This window comes from Branchiostoma lanceolatum, chromosome 12 (genome assembly GCF_035083965.1).
Source record: "Branchiostoma lanceolatum isolate klBraLanc5 chromosome 12, klBraLanc5.hap2, whole genome shotgun sequence".
NCBI lineage: Eukaryota > Metazoa > Chordata > Leptocardii > Amphioxiformes > Branchiostomatidae > Branchiostoma > Branchiostoma lanceolatum.
The window spans coordinates 771479-793156 of NC_089733.1; the positions used below are offsets into that span (position 1 = coordinate 771479).

Genomic DNA, 21678 nt, shown 5'->3' on the forward strand with positions numbered 1-21678 from the left:
TGTAACTCCGGTTGTCACATCACAACAACGTCGTATTTTTGCATCATGGACGTTGCTATACATTGTGATAGTGTTGTTTGAACTAATCATGTATAGAAATGGCGTGGCACCGTATGGCGTAATGGTTAGAACATTCCGCTGTCAAACAAGGGGACCCGAGATCGATCCCCAGGTTGCCCCCAGACATGTCTGGACATGCGCCCCGACATTGTGCGCATGCCCTTGGGAAAGGCGCTTAACACAAATTTCCTCACTTCACTCAGGTGTAAATGAGTACATGTACCTAGCATTCGTTAGGGACGTCCCTCGGACAGGACGTTAAATGGACGTCCCATGTTTTAGGAGAGTCACACCTTGAGCACGTAAAAGAACCCACCACATCTTTCGAAAAAGAGTAGGGGCATGCCCCGGTGTGAGTGGATCAAAACATTCTGGCCTAAGATGGGGTAGGGAATTTCCCGAGCAGCCTTTGTAACCGCTGCTTCACCTAATGGGTCAGTAAAGTCATGCTTGTCTCGAGCATTGATGTTCCTAACCTAGGGCGAAGAGATGCTGCTACACTTAGAATTAGTTCAGTGCTTAGATGAGTGGCCCCTACGGCCTTGCACTGGGCGAGTTTGTTAAAAAAAAAGACTGAATAGATTGACTTTCAAAATCTGGTTTTTGGGTCCTCATATTGCTTGGGTTTCCTTTAACATATGGATTCCTGTCACATGCGACTTTCTACCCAGTCTTCAAGAATTTTGGACATATTACGTTTTTACCCATGACATATAGACCCCGGGGTCGCGGAGAAATACGGTGGTCTGCAACCTTAATAGAGATAAATCTGATTGACAGAAGTAAATTAAATGATCAAATGTGGAAACAGGAAATAGTGAGTCAAAACCCCATTTTCAATCACGGGCCTGATTTTACAAATAGAAACTTCTATTATTCTTATTTATCTATTTTTCATTATTTATTATAAACTTCTATACATACTTAGGGGTACAAATAACAAATGTTATTGTGCAACAAATCAATTCCTCTGGGCTTCATTTAAACTGCCCCCATACAATCTGTAAATAACTTGCAGTGGGGTTCAAGCGCCTCCAACTGACCATTCTATTAAACGGGTCTAGACCTTTGAGCTTGGTGGTTAAGGTGTGCGACCTGTGGACTGGCAGGCCCGGGTTCCATCCCCGGGAGCCAGGAGTCTGTTTCTACTTGCTCCTAGTGTTTCAATTATTACACTAACACAGACAAATAACCACCAGTATAGTGCTACTCACAGTCATCTGGCACCACACACAATGGAGCCCTGTCAGTCCGTTATAACATTTGATTGTCTTCCTGCAGCGATCACATTTGGTGGGGCAGTTGCCTTCTACCCAGAAGTGGTTCATTGTCTGCTGAAATATAGAGAGTGAGCATACACATCAGAAACAGTAAATTGAACAACAAGCAAGTATCATGCAAATTTCTGAATGTAAACAACTACAACCTTGCCAAAGATTTCTTCTGCAGAAGAATTTCCACAATGTGGTAGTCCAGAAAATGTTGCATTATGCAGCGGACAGTTCTTCGGATCCGAACCAACTCAAGTTGTACAAAAGTTTCACAAATTTCTGCTGGACACACTACAAATTTCTGATGCGTATTTCGTACTGTAACACTAACACATACCTGTGTCCAGTGATACCACAATTCCAAAATTTTGCTTACAAAAGATACACAACCACTTGTAGGGAGATGAGGCTTTGTGTACTCTTGGTGTTAACGAAAACAAGTATACAAGCCATTGCTATATATATATATATATATATATATATATACAGAGAGGAATATAGCCATTATCACATAGCCAGTTATTAAACATTATCTGTGGAAATGTTGGCTTTCAAAATGAAATCTATCATCTTCTGTTCAAATAGGACAAATGTAAATTCTGAAATGCATTCTTGATAGTATAAGTTAGAGTATTATGCGTCATACAGGAATTGTCTACTCTAAGTCTTATATGGGTTTGGATAGGCTATATGATAATAACGTTAATGACCTGCCTCTTCCTCAGTGTATATGGTGTCACAACGCCTGGCCATGTGCTATAACCACCTCATAAAACCACCGAGTGAGCGAATGGCCAGGTGTTATGACAGGTCCATATACATCTCGGGCCGGGTGATTAACCCTTAATTACATTTATGATAGAAATACTGCAAGGAAAGTTTTTTTTAATACAGGCGTAAATTTTGAACCTTCTCAATTCATCATAACTTCAGTATGACTCAGTATTTACAACACAAGGACAGGAGTCAGGGGGCAGTGAAGTTGTTTTAACCACATCCTGCCCTGCACATGTAAGAGTTAGTGCTCCTAATTGGATTGACTGGAACCAATCAGCTCCAGTTTTGAAAATGCATGGGTGATTTGGAATGTGCTCTCTCATTGGCTGACCAAATTAGTCTACCTGGCCATATGAATAAAGATGTGACCATATATGGCAACACCATATATGGTCACAAAACAGCCAATTTATCTCTCCCAAATCCCCCCCAAAATCGTATTTTGAAGTGGTGAATGCCAAAAATGCGAAGTTCTTTGAGCATTTATTCTATGTACCCCCATAGCAAATTTCAGTGTCGTTCGGCTGTAATTAAAAAGCACAGGAGGCCAAAATATTGTTCACGCAGATGCGGGCAAACGACCACCCTCTGCACGATCACCAATGACAGGAAAGAAGAAACTGGGAGGACTTTACGTAACCACAACCATCTTTCACTGCCGAAATGTAGAACTGAGAGACTTAAAAGATCTTTTCTGTACCAAGCGACGCTGCTGCATAACAAATCTCTCTAAACCTCATAATGTTGAATACCTTCATATAGATTACAAGCACTCGTATTATTTCTGTATTTTAATGACTTATATAATACGTATCTTAGCACTTGTTATTGTATGTTTGATCTCTGTGATTTTTAAATAAGTACTTTCCACTTGAAAATTATGAATATTTTAAATTAATTTGTGTGAATTAGCTGTAATTCAGACTTGTATTCAATGTCTGCAAATGCTAATAAAGACCTTTTGACTTTGACTTTTATATACAGTTTTGGTCTGAAAATGGCAAAAAAAATCATTTCAAAGCCCCATATCAAAAAAATGAAAAAAAGTCTGGGGATATTTTCTCCTGTATACATCCGCTCAAGGCCAGGAGGCCCCGAAAATTCACACATGTCCTAATACCCCAACTAAACTGCTGAACTGAACAAATGTGGTGTCTATATCCTAACGAGGGGCGCCCTAACATCGCACGCACCCTAACATCGCACAGATTTTTTTACTGATCTTACTATGCATAAGTATGGCGTGTTTGTGACTACTTACTATGCTGATAAGGAAGGTAAATAAACCAAGGCCATGCACATAGCTGTCAACTGCATTCAAGATATACATGTACATATTCATTTCTTGTTTTGTCGAAAAATAGTATTTTCACAATAATGATGGTAGCTCTGAATAGACGGTTACTGCGTAGAGACGGCACACGCCTCTAAATATAGGACCTGTGCCAAGCAGACATACAACTATCATACACATAAGAAATATAACATTAAAAAATTGGGTCTTTAAGTGTTTGTTGAGTAGAAAACCGACCAAAGAAAAACAACGTAAACATGGCTGTCGTCTGGCGATGCTGTTTTCCCGCCATTTTTTCTGGCCGTGTTATTGGCGGGACGATTCAGCACACAGCCAGGTCCAGAGATTTGTTAGGCTCTAACATGTTAATGGTACATTCTATGAAAAGGAAACTGCATACAGAAATGGCGAAGATATTTGCCAATAAGTAAATGGCTCCTCCTCTTATTGCGTAACAGGAAAATTCCCGCGAAAATCTCGGCGAAACCAATAGTTTGAAGGGGCAGGTGTAATTTCTACAAAGCACTGAGAAATGTTTTGCATCTATATGCATCACACTATATGCATGACATCTATAGATGAATTTTTCACCAAGGAACATCAGTTTATAGTAGGATTATGAACCCTTTTATTGTTTGGTCCCAAATCGCGGTTCAAACAATTTTCACCCCTCCGCCGCAACTGAGGACTCCACGTTGATACCATTTGTTTTTGCATGTGAGACGAAAATTAGTAATAAAGATTTACTCAGGATCCAATAAATGTTCTGTGAAAAATAATTTAAAAAAAAGTCTTAGTTTATTTGCATGGCACACTTGGGATTCTTCCATAACTGGATCGAACATTGCCACTGCAGGGCCTCATGGGAGAGCTACTCCTGATTCATGCCCAGTGGCATAGTAGACCTGCCGTGTCAACTTTAATTTAACCCTCAAGATATCAATTACGAGTGGTGATGGGCACGCGGGACTAGTTGCAATCTTGACGATCTTAATTTTTGGATAAGACCAACAATTAATATGACCGTTACACTAGCAACGAAGCCGCCATTATGTGAACTGAACCATAGTAGAATGCCAGACGTAATTTTATGTGATAGCAGTTGTGACGGGCTACAGTAAATCAAAATTCGCAACAGTTAACATCCGTTTTCGTGTGATTGTTTTTATCCCCAGATATTGTTGTATATAGGGCATGCACTACCCCGAAAGAAAGGAAGAACAGCTGATGTATGGTGAAATATGGGAAGATAATTGCGGAGTTTCTTCCTGGCGGTACATTGTATTATGGAACCCCCTTCCGTGCGCACGCCCGTTCTCGGTGCATTTCCGCACTATCTTACGATAGCGATAATTCGGTTTTAGGAGATCAAGAGAGAAAAAAAAATACACAGCATAAGTGGCAAAGGTAAGCTACTAGTATAGCATAGACATGTAAGCAGGAAAAAATGATGAGTTGCTCCTTTGCTAAATTAGTATCACTTTAGAAATTGCAGTAAACGTGGCAGTATTATGGTAGTGGATGTTAGGCGGAGTGTTGTTTTTTCGTAATGATTTTGTCAGTCGGGCAGCATTCACTACGTATGTCGGGCTGTGCGTTTAGTGCGTAGTAGCCTATTTCCCGTGAAAACATGAGCTGGGATGCGCTACATATAGCCCTTCTCACATGATGTTAGAAGTGCACAAAGTCACAATTTTCCAGTCAAAAGAAAGTTTAGAATATAATAGACCACAAGCCTTATCTTTGTTTTCTTAACTTCACCACAAACTTTTGAAGAGAGCAAAATGACAAAAACGTGCTAAGTTAGGCATGCTGTCTGGAGTAGCACTAAATCAGAAGGTGCATTCGCGAAAACGTCTCACAGCATTTGCCGCTTGTAACGCGGAGCGTGAAGGGCTCATGAACAGTATGAATGCATTTCTTATCCAAGTATGTTCATTAAAACCTAACCACTCTCTGGCAACCGGTGATTGAGCACCGTGAGTTCAAGCACGTGAAAAAAGTGCAATGTTAGGGTATCTCCCGTTATATCATAGAAAATGAAGATTAAGCAATCGTTTGAATCCTGTTGAATCCAGAATTTCTCTACAGCTGAGGTGCTAGACACATGTACTAACCGGTGTGCCACTGACATTGGATGATCTCTTGGACTTGGTGTAGGTACTGATGCAGGAGCCAGGTGCTCGCTGCACACAGCGCTCATGCACAGTATACTTGCAGACTAAACAAAACAAACAAGAGGTCACAGTGTTAATGATAAACATCATGGAATGTAACTAGACTTTCCTCAGCTAAGCTAACATCGTCCTATACTGTCTTGTAAATGGAATGGAACAAAATAAACTTCTACATCCTCCTGGGTATTGTGGCTACACAAACGAAAATGTTTTGCCAATACAACAAGTCCATAAAAATTATTATCAAGTACTACACACCAAACTTTGTACTACTACCTTTATTCACCACTCACCAGCTTTATCTCACTGCACAGTGTCACTGTTGCTGATTTTAATAAAATGCGATGATGAACATATAGCAAATATTGGAACATATTGTACATGACGCTAGCTACATGTAACAGTGATAACATTGACATTGTTTTGTTGTGGCTTTGAAGTTCTGGTATGGAACTCCAACCTCCCTTAATTAGTCACATTCATCAATATAATGATGTATGATGATATAGTGACTGACTATACTTCAATTGAATCTGTAATCCACAGACTGTCTGAAATATGACTGTGACACCACTAGAAGATACATACATGTACAAGACAGCCCCTGCTTCCCCAGGCCCATCAACATGTTGAGACAAAGGTTGCAGAAAGCTGGCTTGTTGAAGTGCTTCAGTCGCCATATGTGGTTACCATCATCTTTGATCACATTCTACAGAGGATAAGACCAGCAAAAATTTGTAAATGTCACTACTATGATAATAATTATTTTTTCAAGAGAAAACAGACAACCCGAACCATGGGCACAACCACACAACATAAACCATGGACACAGCCACACAAGCTAAACCATGGACACAACTACACAATATGAACCATGTGCCACACAACCAGAACCATGGACAAAACCAGAACCATGGATACAACCACACAACATGAACCATGGACACAGCCACACATTCAACCAGAATCATGGATACAACCTGAAACCAGGACAATGGATACAACCACACAACAGGAACCATAGACATTAACCACAGAACATGAACCGTGGACACAACCACACACCATGAATCATGGATACAACCACACAACATGAACCATGGACACAACCACACAACATAAACCATGGATACAACCACACAACCAGAACCATGGATACAACCACACAACCAGAACCATGGACACAACCACACAACCAGAACCATGGACACAACTACACAACATGGACTATAGATACAACCACACAACATGAACCATGGACACAACCACACACCATGAACCATGGACACAACCACACAACCAGAACCATGGACACAACCACACAACCAGAACCATGGACACAACTACACAACATGGACCATAGATACAACCACACAACATGAACCATGGACACAACCACACATCCAGAACTATGGATACAACTACACAACCATAACAATGGACAAACCCACACAGCATGAACCATGGATACAGCCTCACAACATGAACCAAGGACACAACTAAAAAAAACATGAATCATGGATACAACCACACAACATGAATCATGGATACAACCACACAACATGAAACATGGACACAACCACACAACATGAACCATGGACACAACCCCACAACCAGAACCATGGATACATACAAACAACCAGAACCATGGACACAACCCCACAACCAGAACCATGGATACATACAAACAACCAGAACCATGGATACAACTACACAACATGGACCATGGACACAACCACACAACATGAACCATGGACACAACTACACAACATGGACCATGGATACATACAAACAACCAGAACCATGGATACAACTACACAACATGGACCATGGACACAACCACACAACATGAACCATGGACACAACTACACAACATGGACCATGGATACAATCACACAACATGAACCATGGACACAGCCACACAATCAGAACCATGGACACAACCATAAAACATGAACCATGGATACAACCACACATGAACCATGGATACAACTAAAAAACACGAACCATGGACACAACCACACAATCAGAACCATGGACACAACCATAAAACATAAACCATGGATACAACCACACAACATGAACCATGGACACAACCACACAACATGAACCATGGACACAAGCACACATCCAGAACCATGGATACAAATCATACAACTATCAAAGAATGTCTAGACGTTAGAAACTCCTCCAATGATTGTAAAATCCCATTGTCATCCCATACTACTACACCATCTTGTATTAGATAGATTAGCCTACATGTAATAGAACTTTAGTTAATATGTACCAGTGAATGCCATACTTTGTACCTTGTACAATTGTTGTGCAATAATATTACAACCAGGACCATGGACACAACTACACAACATAAACTGTGGACACAAACCATACAACATGAATCATGGAGACAACCACAAAACTTGAACCATGCATGGACACAACCACTCAACTTGAATCATGGACACAATCACACAACAAGTACTATGGACCAAACCATATATGATTGGCACCATGTGTCCTTGTGGCTAGGGCAGTTGATTCAATACATTGAATCCCTAGTAGACCCTTGGGAAAGGCAAAAGTAAACCGTAGGTGACATACATGTGTACATGTACATGTAGGTATGGGCCATAGGCACACCTCATGTTATAAAGTTACCATCTCATGATCACTTATTGATAAGAGTAGGGGTTCATCCTGGTGTGATTTACCAATTCTGCAATACAACAACAACAAAAAACACAGACACAACCACACAACCAGAGGGGCTCAGTCATACAACTAGTACCATAACCAACCACATAATCTGTTCCCTGTCTCTGGCACACAATTAACACTATGAAAACACACTTACTGTATCTAACCCAAGTAAGACCAATAGAGGTATGGTGGTCAAACCACCCTTGATCCACTCTTCTAAGGACACAGTTCCATCAGCATCGTAGTCAATCTCAACCATCATCTCCTGAAGGATCTATGCAAAGAACAAGTCATGATTCTAACAATTTACCGAGCTCAAAGTTTATGTCAAAATACTACAAGAGGGTGAACAAATCTAGCGATGTACAAAATGTATGACATATTTTGTGTAGACTTAATTGGTACACTGTATTTATCAGACAATTATGCTGCTACATCATTTTTACATTTTTCTTAAATAATTCTGATTTTATCCTGCCATTAACAGGTTGAAGCTGGTCATGGTAAGTCCTGGTTAAGTTTTGTGTATGTATTTGATGTATGGTTTGTTACATGTATGTATTGATCTCACGTGTTATGTACACAATGCGATCATAGGTAAATATCTAAACGACTGCTTTCACATTAGAAAAAATACCGAAACTAAATGATTAAACCAACTCGATTATAACACTATATCGAAAATGTATGCTAGCCCTTACTGTATTTAGTAATTAGGATGTTAAGCTTTATTCTATACTTCGACTTTGTGTTATGTTTACGAATTCTTGCCATACTTTGTACCATGTACAAAGTTCTTCAGTCTGTAATATATGTTCCAGGGCCCCACTGGGAAGCAGTGTCCTAAATGATAAATAAACCATGAAGAGTCTTGGCAGGTTAAATCATGCTGAAGTTGTACTTACTGGTCTGAGTTCTGTGACGTCCCAACCCAGGTATTCTGCTACATGCATCATTTGGCTGATTATGCATTCTATTTCCTACATAGGAGACAAACTTGTCATGAAGAAACATTGTGATGAAGACAATTATTTCTTAACACCTAACAAAGGTATTTCATCTGGAGTATATCAAAGATAATGCAGTTATTGCTATCTCATATAAATGACATTAAGGATTTCAAGTTCAAAATAAATCATTGGATACAAGTCTTAATCTTTTAATGATAAATCAGGATAAAGCACAATTTCTGAAAAGCCAGTCCATCACAATGTCAACTATCTCTGGGCACATTTGTTGATCGACAAAAATCAACAAATTTCAAAATCGCCCGAGAATGGAGAATATTGTTTGAAAATCTGGGTCATCACGTGCCAATATACTGCATCACCTTTGCTGGAGATGTATACAGACGAAGCCACTTAATTGCACCTCGGATAAACTCACCTTCCATTTAATTGCACCAAATCCCAATATCCAAAAACGGTTCCCATTCACTGCATTGTTAGTGACTCCGCATATCTGCACCGCGCATGGTCACCAATGCCGGATAACTACACCAATTTTTCAAAAATCCTCGACAAGTTAACTGAAAAGGTGCGCTAAAATCGGCAAAACGCGGTACAAATGAGCCGATACCAGCCGGTGTAAAGGCGTAATACCGCCAATATGTTTAAAACTGTTGAGTAACAAAAGAAGGTGGTCTCCATTGACAGTTACGTTCTTGATAGGAATCGTATGGGAGGTCCCGGGCGGGTCACCCGTAATCAGTAACCAAGTTTTAGTTCTAATTCCTAGTTTCATGGCTGTAACGTTACGTAATTTACGTAAATCGACAACTGCACTCTACGTAATATAACACAGAAACTGTTATCCCATGACTGGCATGAGTGGCATGACGATGTTTCAGAATGCCTCCCCTGTAACATAACGTGTGTTGTAATACGGTAGAGCGCATGAAAAAATGAAAGAATGCAAAATCAAAACAGGTTCGTAGTCATTTCTTTATTTTCAGCAAAGGGTCAATAAATAAAGTTGATAACTGAATAATTTCGTCTGTTTTCTTTGTGCTAGTGTTTCTGACTAACAATACACCCCCTCACCTATGGTGGTGCGGTCCAGCTGGGCATTTCGCATAATTGCACCAGCCGGATAATTGCACCAAAAACGCTGACAAATGGGTGGTGCAGTTAAGCGGATTCTACTTGCACTGAAAAAAGGCTTCACTGCCCAACAAACATTCCCCCACCAAACATTAGTACAATTGATACTTTGTAGGCTCTTCAGATACAAAAAATAATCTGTCCATACATACATGTACAGCTATCATGATCAGCGAGCAATGGGGGCCCAAACTGCACACTCATTATATACCGGTCAAATACAAACCTGGACCAGGCACCCAGAACATTTTATGAGGCTTGAAACTCGAATCCAAAAACTCCAATTTCTAGTCATTCATGCATTGTAAATTTCAATTATAACACTATACCGTTACATATTGATATTCAATGAGCAAAGATGCAATGTCATTGTGTGGTGAGAACTGATGCAAAATCCAAGCGCTAATAGACTGATCCTGACTGTCCATCACAATTAGCAGTTTGACCTTTGGAGAAAATGACTGCATGTCCGTCAAATATTTACATGTTTATGACTTTTTATTTTGCATTCCTACGTTTTGACAGAGGTGGGCGGGGCTATGGGATCGGTCCATTACACTAGGTGCTTGAAACTAATAGACATCACTGTGTAGCTTATTTTTGTGCTGCTTTTGAGCACTTTTAATATGAAATTATCACACAAATGTACAATGTAGTTAACAGTGGCATTAAATGTCAATTTCATGAAGATGCATCAATAAAGCAACTAGAATATTTCCAGCTTTAGAGACTCATAAAATGCTCTGAGTGCCTTGAATACAATCATATGACTTCTACCAACACTTAAATGTACTCTAATGCAAATATCCACTAAATCACTTCTTCACAATCATGTATTTCCATGAAAATCAAAGCAACTCCCATGCATGGAGTGCTCTGTCCAACTTACCGAACTGTCCAGCAGTCCATTGCCATCTGTGTCATACAATCTGAACATAACTGTGGAGGAGAGACAGTCATATATTCTCAAGAGAGCCAAGAATAACCAAGCATACAAACAAACAACATTTCCATGACCTTGATAACTACAAAGATTTTTTTAAATTATACTAACATAAAAACACTTTTCTGCATTGCATATGCCCACCAGTCATACCACATGCTTCTGGTTCAGTGTGTCAAGACGAATACGTGGTACATTTACATAGAAAGTCAGATTTCACAGAAATCACTATCCATTTCTTGTATTTTTATCAAAAATTTGTCCTTATCTCACTAAATACCGCTGAAAAATTACTCTCCAAGCAGAGCAAGGTTTTCGGCTGGTTTTTGACGTGTTCTTAGGCGTTTTTATCGGGCCTTCTACTTTGTCATCTTTTTTGTTGTGTCGCCAGAGGGCAAAACATATCGGCAAGACATGTCGTTCGGAGACCAATGCCATCTTGGTAACGTTACCGCTGGCGTTTCTAAAACACGTTTCTTAAAATAAACATTTAGAACACTCCCACTGATGAAATTCAAGATTCGTATTTTCTTTTTACTTCCATGAATCTCACAAACCTCTATTGGGCACTGCTTACTTGTGATTGCCAACTCTGTACTCTTACCTTTTGATGTGGTTGTGGGCTCGGCCTGCGAAATCACAATGTTACGTTTTCAATTTTCATCACTCAGTTGTCAGATTGAAAACTTTTTGCCCCATTTATCCAGCAGTCGGAGCCCATTAAAGAAGGCTGTGGTTGGCAGGTTTTGCTAGGGCTCTTTCTATAGGCCAGTATGTTATGTGTGTGTATATACGTGCGTGTACTGTTTGATGAAACGTGTGAATGCGAGAGGGTGCTATTCCATTGAGAGAGGCGGACACTGTTTTGAAGTCAAAAGTAAGACGGAAATTTGTACACGATGTAACGGCACACCAAAATTAACGATAACGAAAAATATCATTTTGTACATCTTTCTGTCAATGGGAATTGAACCTGGTGGTAGTTATGCTGTCTAAAATCACATCATGTTCCATCCATCTAATCTAATAGTATGTAATACTAACTGTATTGATCTCTTCAAGGCAACCACCTGTCCAACCCGACCGCTTTTCCTTGGTCCCCCGGGCAGTCGCCTTGGGCAGGTTTGACTGTAGATACTAATATACTGATGTCACATGTCACAGGTTATGTTTATTAGATTGATAGGTACAAGTGATGCACTTCAACTGGCCATGGCCGCTTCCGACGCCCATACCGCCCCGATCTAGGTTGTTGTGGTCCACAGGATCTGTCAGCTCAGGAAGGTCATGGCAACACGCACATTGCTTTGCATGAATTCCATCTGCACCATATGTTTCTGGCGTCCTGCTGCTTCTGGTTGTGTGGCGGTCCCAGCAGAGGCTCCGGCAGGCTCATCTCTCATCGCCACTCTCTAATTCTCCTAGTCATGTTTAGGCTCAAAGGCATTTGGCCTGATGTCATTTGGGTCCAACTCGTCTGAGGAGGCCAAGAGACTTTGTCGTCTGTTCCGTGTTTGGGCTACATGTAGTGGGCATGTGTATACAGCACAGTAGAAGAAGCGGGTCATTGGGGGGGGGGGGGTTTCATGGATCTGAAAAGGATTATTGTCGAAAAGACCGCTGAGGTAATTCAGTCCAAACTCGGGTGTATTTGTATTCTGAAAAGTATAATTTATCAGGAAAGAAATACCCGCTTACTCAGAATACTCCTTTGAAGGAGAACTGTCATTCTTCTTGATCTTTTTTGCCAGGGAGAGTCCAACATAATTAACAATTTGAAAGAAGTTGCTGAAACTGTCTTGCGGGTTGGATATTTCAGATGTACCTTCATAAAGTTTCCTGGGAGAACATTCAACATCCTTTTCTTATTAATAAGCTCGTATTACATATTAGCTGAGCCAGAGCAAACAAGTACAAACGATCATTGTAAGGGGACGAAACACTGGCTACTTTTGGTGGGTTTATTGACAGGGTGACTGTGAAGAACTTACATTCCAACTTATCCTCTGCTCGACCTCCTTCCAGAAGAGACAAGTAGCAGACAATGTCTTTAAGGAAGACGACATCATCTGAGTCTGCAGGGGTGAGAGTCCTCTCCTTGAGACTCCCCTCTCCTGCTGATGACCTCTGTGGAGACTTGCTGCATTGCTGAGGGACTGGCGCCTCGCTGGCTGTAGTGGGGATACAGGTGCACTGTCTTTAGGTCATTCAAATATTCTAACACAAGACCTGAAATAACTTGCATAGTTAAAGTAATTATTTGGTTTAACCTTCAGCATTCTAAGGTAGCCATTTGGCACCAAATTTGTATCGGTATCGGTCATGGGGTTAGAAAGCTAATCTGAGCTGCATCAAATATAGGACATCATTTGCATGATATATCAGGAATGCTATCATAATAATAATCATCATTTAATCTAACATGCTGAAAGCCATATTGTTAGTAGGTTAACAGCAATCCACACTCAAGTCTCAAAGGAAACAGAAGCAAGATCTAAGACAAGATATGAGAGAGAGAGACTTTGTTTGGGCTCATGTAAATCCTTATTATCTTCGCCAAGTAGGTTATGTTTTAAGTGTCCTTTCTGTGCGTGTGAACAGCACAACTCAAGAAGTCATGGACAGATACAAATGACATTTGGTGGTTAGATAGGGCTTGGGAAAATGAAGGTCAAGTTTGATAAGGGACTGTAAGTTATCTCCTGGGGGGAGGTCTGGTGCAAAGAGGGTCCTGTAAAAAAAATGTCTATGGCCCTCCCTCCGGCTCAACAAAAATTTTCCATGGCCCTCCCCCCCTGCTCAATTCTTCGATGGCACCCCCCCATTTTCCATGCAGTTTTGCATGGGACACAACAATAAAAACTGTGTTGTATATAACCAGGGTTATATTTTTTTGCTTTACTTCATAATCCTACCTTTATGAAGTGGTTTGTGTTTGTGTGCAACTGAACACGACAGCTCAAAAAGGCTTGCATGCATGCATGGCTGCTTGAGTCTAGTATTTGCCAAGTAGTAAGGGCTTTAAACATATATTCAAAAGCTAACACAACAAATGACACCTATAGCGTTTCTGACCCCTATAGCGTAACCCGACAACTGTTTGAAGTGCAAGACTGGTAGATTGTTTTGCAAAATTATACCCTGTACAAACTTGCGCGTTCCCGGTACAGAGAACTGCAACGTTACACGCCCCCTCCCCCTTTTGCGAAGACCCCAATTTTTTTCCCCATACATAACCAGGTCCTCTTGAAAACACCACATGGCTTTGCTATTCTATGAAGTACTCTGACTAGTACATCATCATATGCTCCACATCGTTGAAAATTCTTTCAAAATTTAAGTATTTTCCCGGTAAAATCAGACGCACACAAACTTAGCTAGCCTTGCTCCTGGACACACCTTATGTTCCCTAGCGAGGATAGGCCGTACTGCAAGCAACAGTAACTTGCAGGCTCATTAACACAATATATGCAAAGACAAACAATGTGTGTTTTTGTCAGTTTATGAGTCACGTGTGAAACATTTTAAGATGATATTTCTAATCTATACGTGTATCAAACATACTGTTATAATCTCATTGTGACCCAATTTGTTGTCCATACATGAGAGCCCACAAAGCAGAGACGCAATGAGCCTCTCGCGGGGGACCCGAGCAAGAGCAGCAGCCCAGATGGAGGACGAACGAACAGCCACCATACTGAGGTGGGAGCATGTAGGAAAGTCGTGTTATATTGAGCGGCAAATGAAAAAAAGTTTAGAAATCAGCTGCATTCCATGATAGGACTTTACATTGTATGTAACTGAGAGAGAGAGGAATATCAATAGATAATCAACTTAGTTTGCAAACAAAGACCTCATTTGCATAGTCAATGAGAAAATACTATAATTACACAGTGGTAAAGGATGTGAATTTCATACTTGCAGCATAACAGAGCTAATAAGGTGAACATTATTACAATTAGACATAGATCATGCAAATTAGGGCCTTATTTACATAATTTATGAGGAAATGCTACAGTTGCCTTCATACTTTAAAACTTGTGTTATTTGGTCAGAGAAGATGATCAACTGGGAGAATTTAATATGCAAATGAGGACCTTATTTGCATAATCAATGGGAAACATTTACATGTCACTTGAAAAGGTTACTATGATTTGGTGAAGGTATGAGGTCATGGGTAACTCTAGATTTCATAGTTGAAAGAAAATTTTGCAACCGTGGGCAGTAAAGGCCACCAAAAAATTAGATGTTTTGAATGCTTTGTTTCGGCAAAGGTATGTCTAGTCACTAACAACTAGCTATATAAAGTACATGTAATATGTTCCACAGATTACAGAATGATAATCTTACAAAAGACAGCTGGTAACGAAGATGTGGAGTTCCCCTCTGTAGGTATGCCCATCTCCACTCCAACAGTGTCCTCCATCCCTCTGTCTGTGCCCGTGAGCCTGTCACAAGAGTAGCTGACACACAGGGGAGTCTCACTGTTGGTTGTGTCTGGGTTGGAGACTGTGCTACACCCCTCGTCTGGAGCGACTGCCTGGCTGGTGATTGGTGCACACACCATGTTTGCAGTGGCCATAGCTGCCTTACCTGCCAAAACAGAACCAAGACCAGAAATCCTAAAACCAGAGTTATACCATTCTCTGTCAACTTGACCTGATGTGCACAAAAGGGGAAAGGTAATCTGACTTACAGTACATGTACAATGCTACCAACTTTCCGTGCAGCACAACTACAAGCATGTACAAGCATTTTCAGGGACCAAATAAAGCCTGAATCTTGGATGTACAGTTTCTGTAGAATCCGCTTAACTGCACATCCCATTATATAATTAGTCAGCGTATTTGGTGCAATTATCCGGCTGGTGCAATAATGCGAAATTGCCCAGCTGGACCGGTAGTGCACTGTATCATGATACAGGAGGTGAATAGTTTATAAACCTCTGTGTGCTGTATGAACTTGTTATGAGCACGCATATATAGATGTTAGGAACCTTACTGAAGTGAAGGAAATCAAGTCCCTGATGGAAGATAGGGTGGAGTGGAGAAAGCTTTCAAGTTTGGTTCGAGCGGGAGCTCGAACACTTCGTTGTACAGGTACAGTGCAGTAACACCATAGATTCCACCTCTTGTTATGGCCACGTTAATGTTCATGTATTAAAACAGTAAATTTCAAATTCTCAGGAAAGACATCTCAGGACACAGTGAGTGAAATCAGTAAGCGCCAGAGAGGCCCCTATAGTCATGTTTGGACGAATTAGACTGTGCACATCATGGTAGTGAAGTACTGTACAATGTACTGTACTATCCAGGCTGGTAGATATGGTTAGATGACTTAGATCAGTTGCAGACCATTCTCCTTATAGCAGAGCCGAACCCACGTATATGTCACAGTAGAGATTGGAATCCAGTAGAGTCCGGAACTCTACTAGTAGAGACTGGAATTCCAATCTCTTCTGGTAGAGTTCTGGATTCTACTAGTTGAGATTGGAATTCCAATCTCTACTAGGAGAATCAGGATCTGAATATTGGGATTCTATTCTCTACTAGGAGAATTCCAGATTGTACTAGACGTAGAGATTGGAATTCTACCAGGACAATGTCCAATTCTAATAGGAAAAATTCTGATTGCATCAAAATGTTTTGGAAAATAGACTGAGTCATTTCACACATTTAGCATTATATAGTTAAGCCTAAATTCACCATTACTATTTTAGGTGAATCACTTTATGTTTTAGATACATGTAATACTACCTAATAAACCTTCTGTCAAGACACGTTGTAACCATGGGGATAGCCGTCCGGTCCAACCTTAGTCAATGGCCATTTGTATATATATTATAAATGCCACTGATATGTCAATCAGGTACATTTGCATACGGCCATTATGACTCAAAATACTCAACGAGTTTTTCCAGTTCGTTAGTGACTCGGTATATGAGAGCTTATTCACCTCTGCCAAGCCAGTTCCAAAGTTGATGTCAAAGTTATCAGATATCTAAAACATGAAGTAATTCACCAAAAATAGTTATGGTGAATGTAGGCTTACCTATGCTGAAATTTTAGGTGTGAAATGATTCAGTCTATTCTCCAAAATATTTTGATGCAATCCGAATATTGGAGATTGTCCTTGTAGAATTCCAATCTCTACTACTTAGAATCTGGAATTCCCCTGGTAGAGAATGGAATCCCAATATTCAGATCCCGATTCCAATCTCTACTAGTAGAATCCAGAACTCTCCTAGTAGAGATTGGAATTCCAATCTCTACTTAGTAGAGTTCCGGACTCTACTGGATTCCAATCTCTACTGTGACATATACATCCTTCAGGTGAATATAGGAAGTTTCTAGGACGCAGATTCAGCTCTGCCATAAAAGCATGTGACATAAGATCACGTCAGCACCGCACCGTCAAAAGCGATGGCTATGTCCGTCCACGTGTCTGTAGCCCTTGCCGAGTCGCTGTGCGGTTTCCGACTAGATCTGAGAGCTGCGACTAGATGTACCTAAAGACGCCGGTCTTTTATTATTGCATCTGAATGTGAATATAGCGCTCCCGCGAACCTAAATCCGCTGACAACACCCCATGTCATCCTCACCTACCTACCTATAGCTACCTAGTCATCCTTAACACAAAATCAAATCCCAGCAAACTTAAATGCATTCACAGTAATAAGACAGTGTACAAGTAGAGACAATTTTTTGTTGAGTACAGCATGCTGTCTGCATAAGCGCAATGCCGCCTTTGGCAGACGTGCATCTCTTTATGCTGACAACATGCCCAGTGACCCGCCCGTGACCTCCAATACGATCGCTATCAACGTGATTGTCAATGGAGACCACCTTCTTTTGTAATGTTAGTCAAAACAATTTTAGACATATTGGCTGTATTGTGACTCAACATACTATTAGGCACTTATCGGCTCAGTTGTACCGTGTTTGCCGATTTTTAGCGCACCATTTTAGTTAACTTAGGACCTTAGAATTAGGACCTTAGCTCAATAAAGGACAGGGACCCAACTGTTCCAAGAACAGTCCCAGCCAAGACACATAATTATATCATTTTACAGCTGAAAATGTCATTTACTTTAAAGCTTGCAGACTCGTCGTCCAATTGATTTCTGACCAATGTGACAGATTGTTTGAGGAGAGCCACACCTCGGGAACGTTAAAGAACCCACCACACAAAAAAGAGTATAGGGGTCCTTCACGGTGGGAGTGGTTCAAAATCTACAGTCCTATGGCTGCACATGGGGCAATTGTCGTATTGAAGTCACCTGTGCGGCAAATGGCAGTCGCTCCAGACCCTACATTCTCCAGAATTCTGGCTGCTCAGATTCACAAAATTCTCCAGAATTCTGTAGAATTTGGCTAATCCCTAGGGGTCATCAATGGCTGCTACGTATTCTTAACCTCATCTTTATCTAACAAATGTGTAGTCCTAAATTAAACAGGAATTCCCAAATTAGACTGGAGGCTGTTGAAGGTAATCCATGATATTGACAGAATAACAAAATTAAATGTTCTGCCACATTGGTTTCAATTAACTCGTATCAAAAAAATCCCGGTTTTACGTGAACTAACGTTACAGTGTGAATAGTATTCTACAGTCAAACCTGCCTAGGCGACCACCTTTTCAACGCGACTACCTGGCCATGGCGACCGCTTTTTCTCGGTCCCGAAAATGTTCCCCATAGGCACAAGCATTAAGCTACCTGCCCAAGGCGACCACCTGTCCAACGCGATCGCGACCGCCACGAATTGGGACCGCAAAGAGCACAATCCCTGCCCATGGCGGCCGCCTCATTTCCAAGCGTGTGGTGACATCGGATCATTTTGCTGTCGGATTTGGCGGAAATGATTTTTAGACCTTGACGGACAAAAATATATGGAATAGCATGAAGTGATTTGATAAAACGTTCCCACTATAAACATTGTAAATACAAATGTTTGTGAATGCTTTAATATCGATGTTGGCGTGCCCATCGTAATCTTATAGTTTACCGCAAGCTCGGTTCGGTTTAAACTCAATTTTCAAAACGATTACGTAGTGCATGGCGTCAAAAGGTCAGATCTTACAGAAATTACTAGCCATTTCTTGTATTTTCAACAAAATGTGTCTGATATATCTTACTAAATTCCGCCGAAAAATGACTTCGCGGCGGGCAAAAACATCGGCAATGATCAGGCGAAACATGTTGTTTCTTGGTCCCGACGCCATCTTGGTTTTGGCACGGCCCAGATTGGCGTACCGCTGACCTTTGTAAAACACGACGCTTCTGTGTATGAACATTTAAAATACTCTCGTTATTGATTAAGATTAATATTCTTATTTTCTTTTTATTTCCATGAACCTCACCAACCTTTATGTATTTTATTGGACGCTTTGCGTTCTGCCGTGCACTGACTTACCTTTCGATGCGGTCGCACAGAGCTTGGCAGTGTGGCGCGGCGCGACGAAATCACACCGTTCCGTGTTCATCTTCAGTTGTCAGATCGAAAACCTTTTGCCCCTTTTATCCAGCGGTCGGAGCCCAAAAAAGGCTGCGGCCAGCAGGTGTTTTCTAGGGATTTATCGTAGGCCTTAAAACTTCGATTGTATGTGCGTATGTGCGGGAGGGCACAGCGAGATCATCGTGGCAAACATTGTTTTGTAGTCAAAATTATTACGGAAATTTGAACACGATGTAACGGTATACAAATATTACAACGATAACGGAAAATTGAATTTTTGTAGGATCTTTTTGTCTATGAGAATTGAACCTGGTGGGGGTCATACTGTCTAAAATCACATAATTTTCCATCCATCTACGTAGTACACTGTATTTGAACATCTCGACCTAAAAACATGTTGTGAGTGGAATCCTCTTCATGGCGACCACCTGTCCATCGCGACCGTTTTTGCTCGGTCCCCCAGGTGGTCGCCTTGGGCAGGTTTGACTGTACTTGCAAATATGCATGTATATGTTTAATTTGCGTTGTGACCCCTGAAAGAACAATTTGAAGTTGGCTGTCTCCAATCCTGAAACCTCTTGTTCCTGCTGCCAGAATCTCTTGCTACAAATATGTAGTCTGAGAATAATAGCGCCTCCTTGTATCATAAGCTGGTACTGCACTGCACATGAACATTTGGTTTTGAGTGCAAACTTCAAGCAGAAAATTTCAATCTTTAACTGTAAAATGAACACATTTGAGCATTGAAATGTCTGCTAAGTTGATTAATTCAATAAATTCAAAATAATACAACAGTACATAAAACACCATCCAGCAAATCAAATTAAGATATCATAAAGTATAACATAAAGTAACCCATTTCCCACAGTGTTTCACTTGTCTTCCCCTCCTTGTCGCGATGATATATTCTACTTGGTGGAATAAATAAACATACTTAAGAAATGTTTGAAAATGTAAGTTTGTTTTGCCTCTGCTTTTAAAGATATATCTTTTGGCCAATAATAGTATAAGATTTTCAAGACAATTTTCCGAGGCTAAATTTGAAAGGGTTTAAATGTAAATTTTGTCCCGTTTTATTGTTATATATACCAAATTTTTATTTTATTCCAAAAGGAGACTACACAGATACAATCCCAGAAGACATGAGTGTAACTATGTTTCTTCTTCAAGATGGCAAAGTGAGCATAAGGGGCTATCTATACATTTGGTAGGCAGAATTTTATGAATAAGTTTATATTGCAACAATCTAGAAGTTGGGTCAATGGTACATTGTAACATGGAGGTAGAAACTTGTTTCCCGGGGATGGGAGTGTCAAAGAGGTACTGTGAGCCATGATCATTATCTTCACCAAGAAGATTATGTTTTGGGTAGCGTTTGTAATTTGTATGTGTGTACTATGTATGTAAAGAAGCAGAATAACTGGAGAAGGCCTGGATGGATTGTCTTGATATTTGGTATGTGGGTAGGTCTTGATGAGACCTCCAAATGATTGGATTTTGGGCCCCCTAGTGACTAGTGATTTGCACATTGTATGGGACATCTGTTAGTTTAAAGGATTGTCAAAAAAAATCTAATATACATATCTGTATTAATCTTTGTCTGATTAAGCCAAGTACTATCATATTGTTCGAGTCTACAAACAGAAAGTGGGGGGGGGGCTACCCTTCAAATAAGACTTCCATTTTCTTGGAACAACAGCTATCAGCTGTATATAATGCAGGTGATCACAAACTGGGCCATACTTGGCACAGAATTCAACATAAGACATTATGGAACTATTTGCATTCAATATACCCCGAATTAATATATTTTATCATTCATAAATAACAGTTGTTGCATGATTTCAGCAGGGTCTGTAGGGATCTTGTACTTATATCTATACCAAGCCGTGAGTATA

General features: G+C 40.5%; 1 protein-coding gene across 7 annotated transcripts in view; it reads right to left on the reverse strand.

Moving 5' to 3' along the window:
* Window positions 1–21678, reverse strand: part of LOC136446303 (diacylglycerol kinase beta-like) — a 105853-nt gene that overhangs the window by 47518 nt on the left and 36657 nt on the right. For 4 of the 7 annotated variants that reach the window (XM_066444647.1, XM_066444649.1, XM_066444648.1 and 1 more), the window contains 8 exons: window positions 15675–15917; window positions 13316–13495; window positions 11271–11320; window positions 9185–9259; window positions 8434–8553; window positions 6168–6288; window positions 5520–5623; window positions 1275–1394 (listed from right to left, as the gene is read on the reverse strand). In XM_066444647.1, the coding sequence (XP_066300744.1) occupies window positions 1275–1394; window positions 5520–5623; window positions 6168–6288; window positions 8434–8553; window positions 9185–9259; window positions 11271–11320; window positions 13316–13495; window positions 15675–15917 (1013 nt within the window). The remainder of the gene's footprint in view (window positions 1–1274; window positions 1395–5519; window positions 5624–6167; window positions 6289–8433; window positions 8554–9184; window positions 9260–11270; window positions 11321–13315; window positions 13496–15674; window positions 15918–21678) is intronic. The other 3 variants (XM_066444651.1, XM_066444652.1, XM_066444653.1) reach the window with 3 other exon arrangements.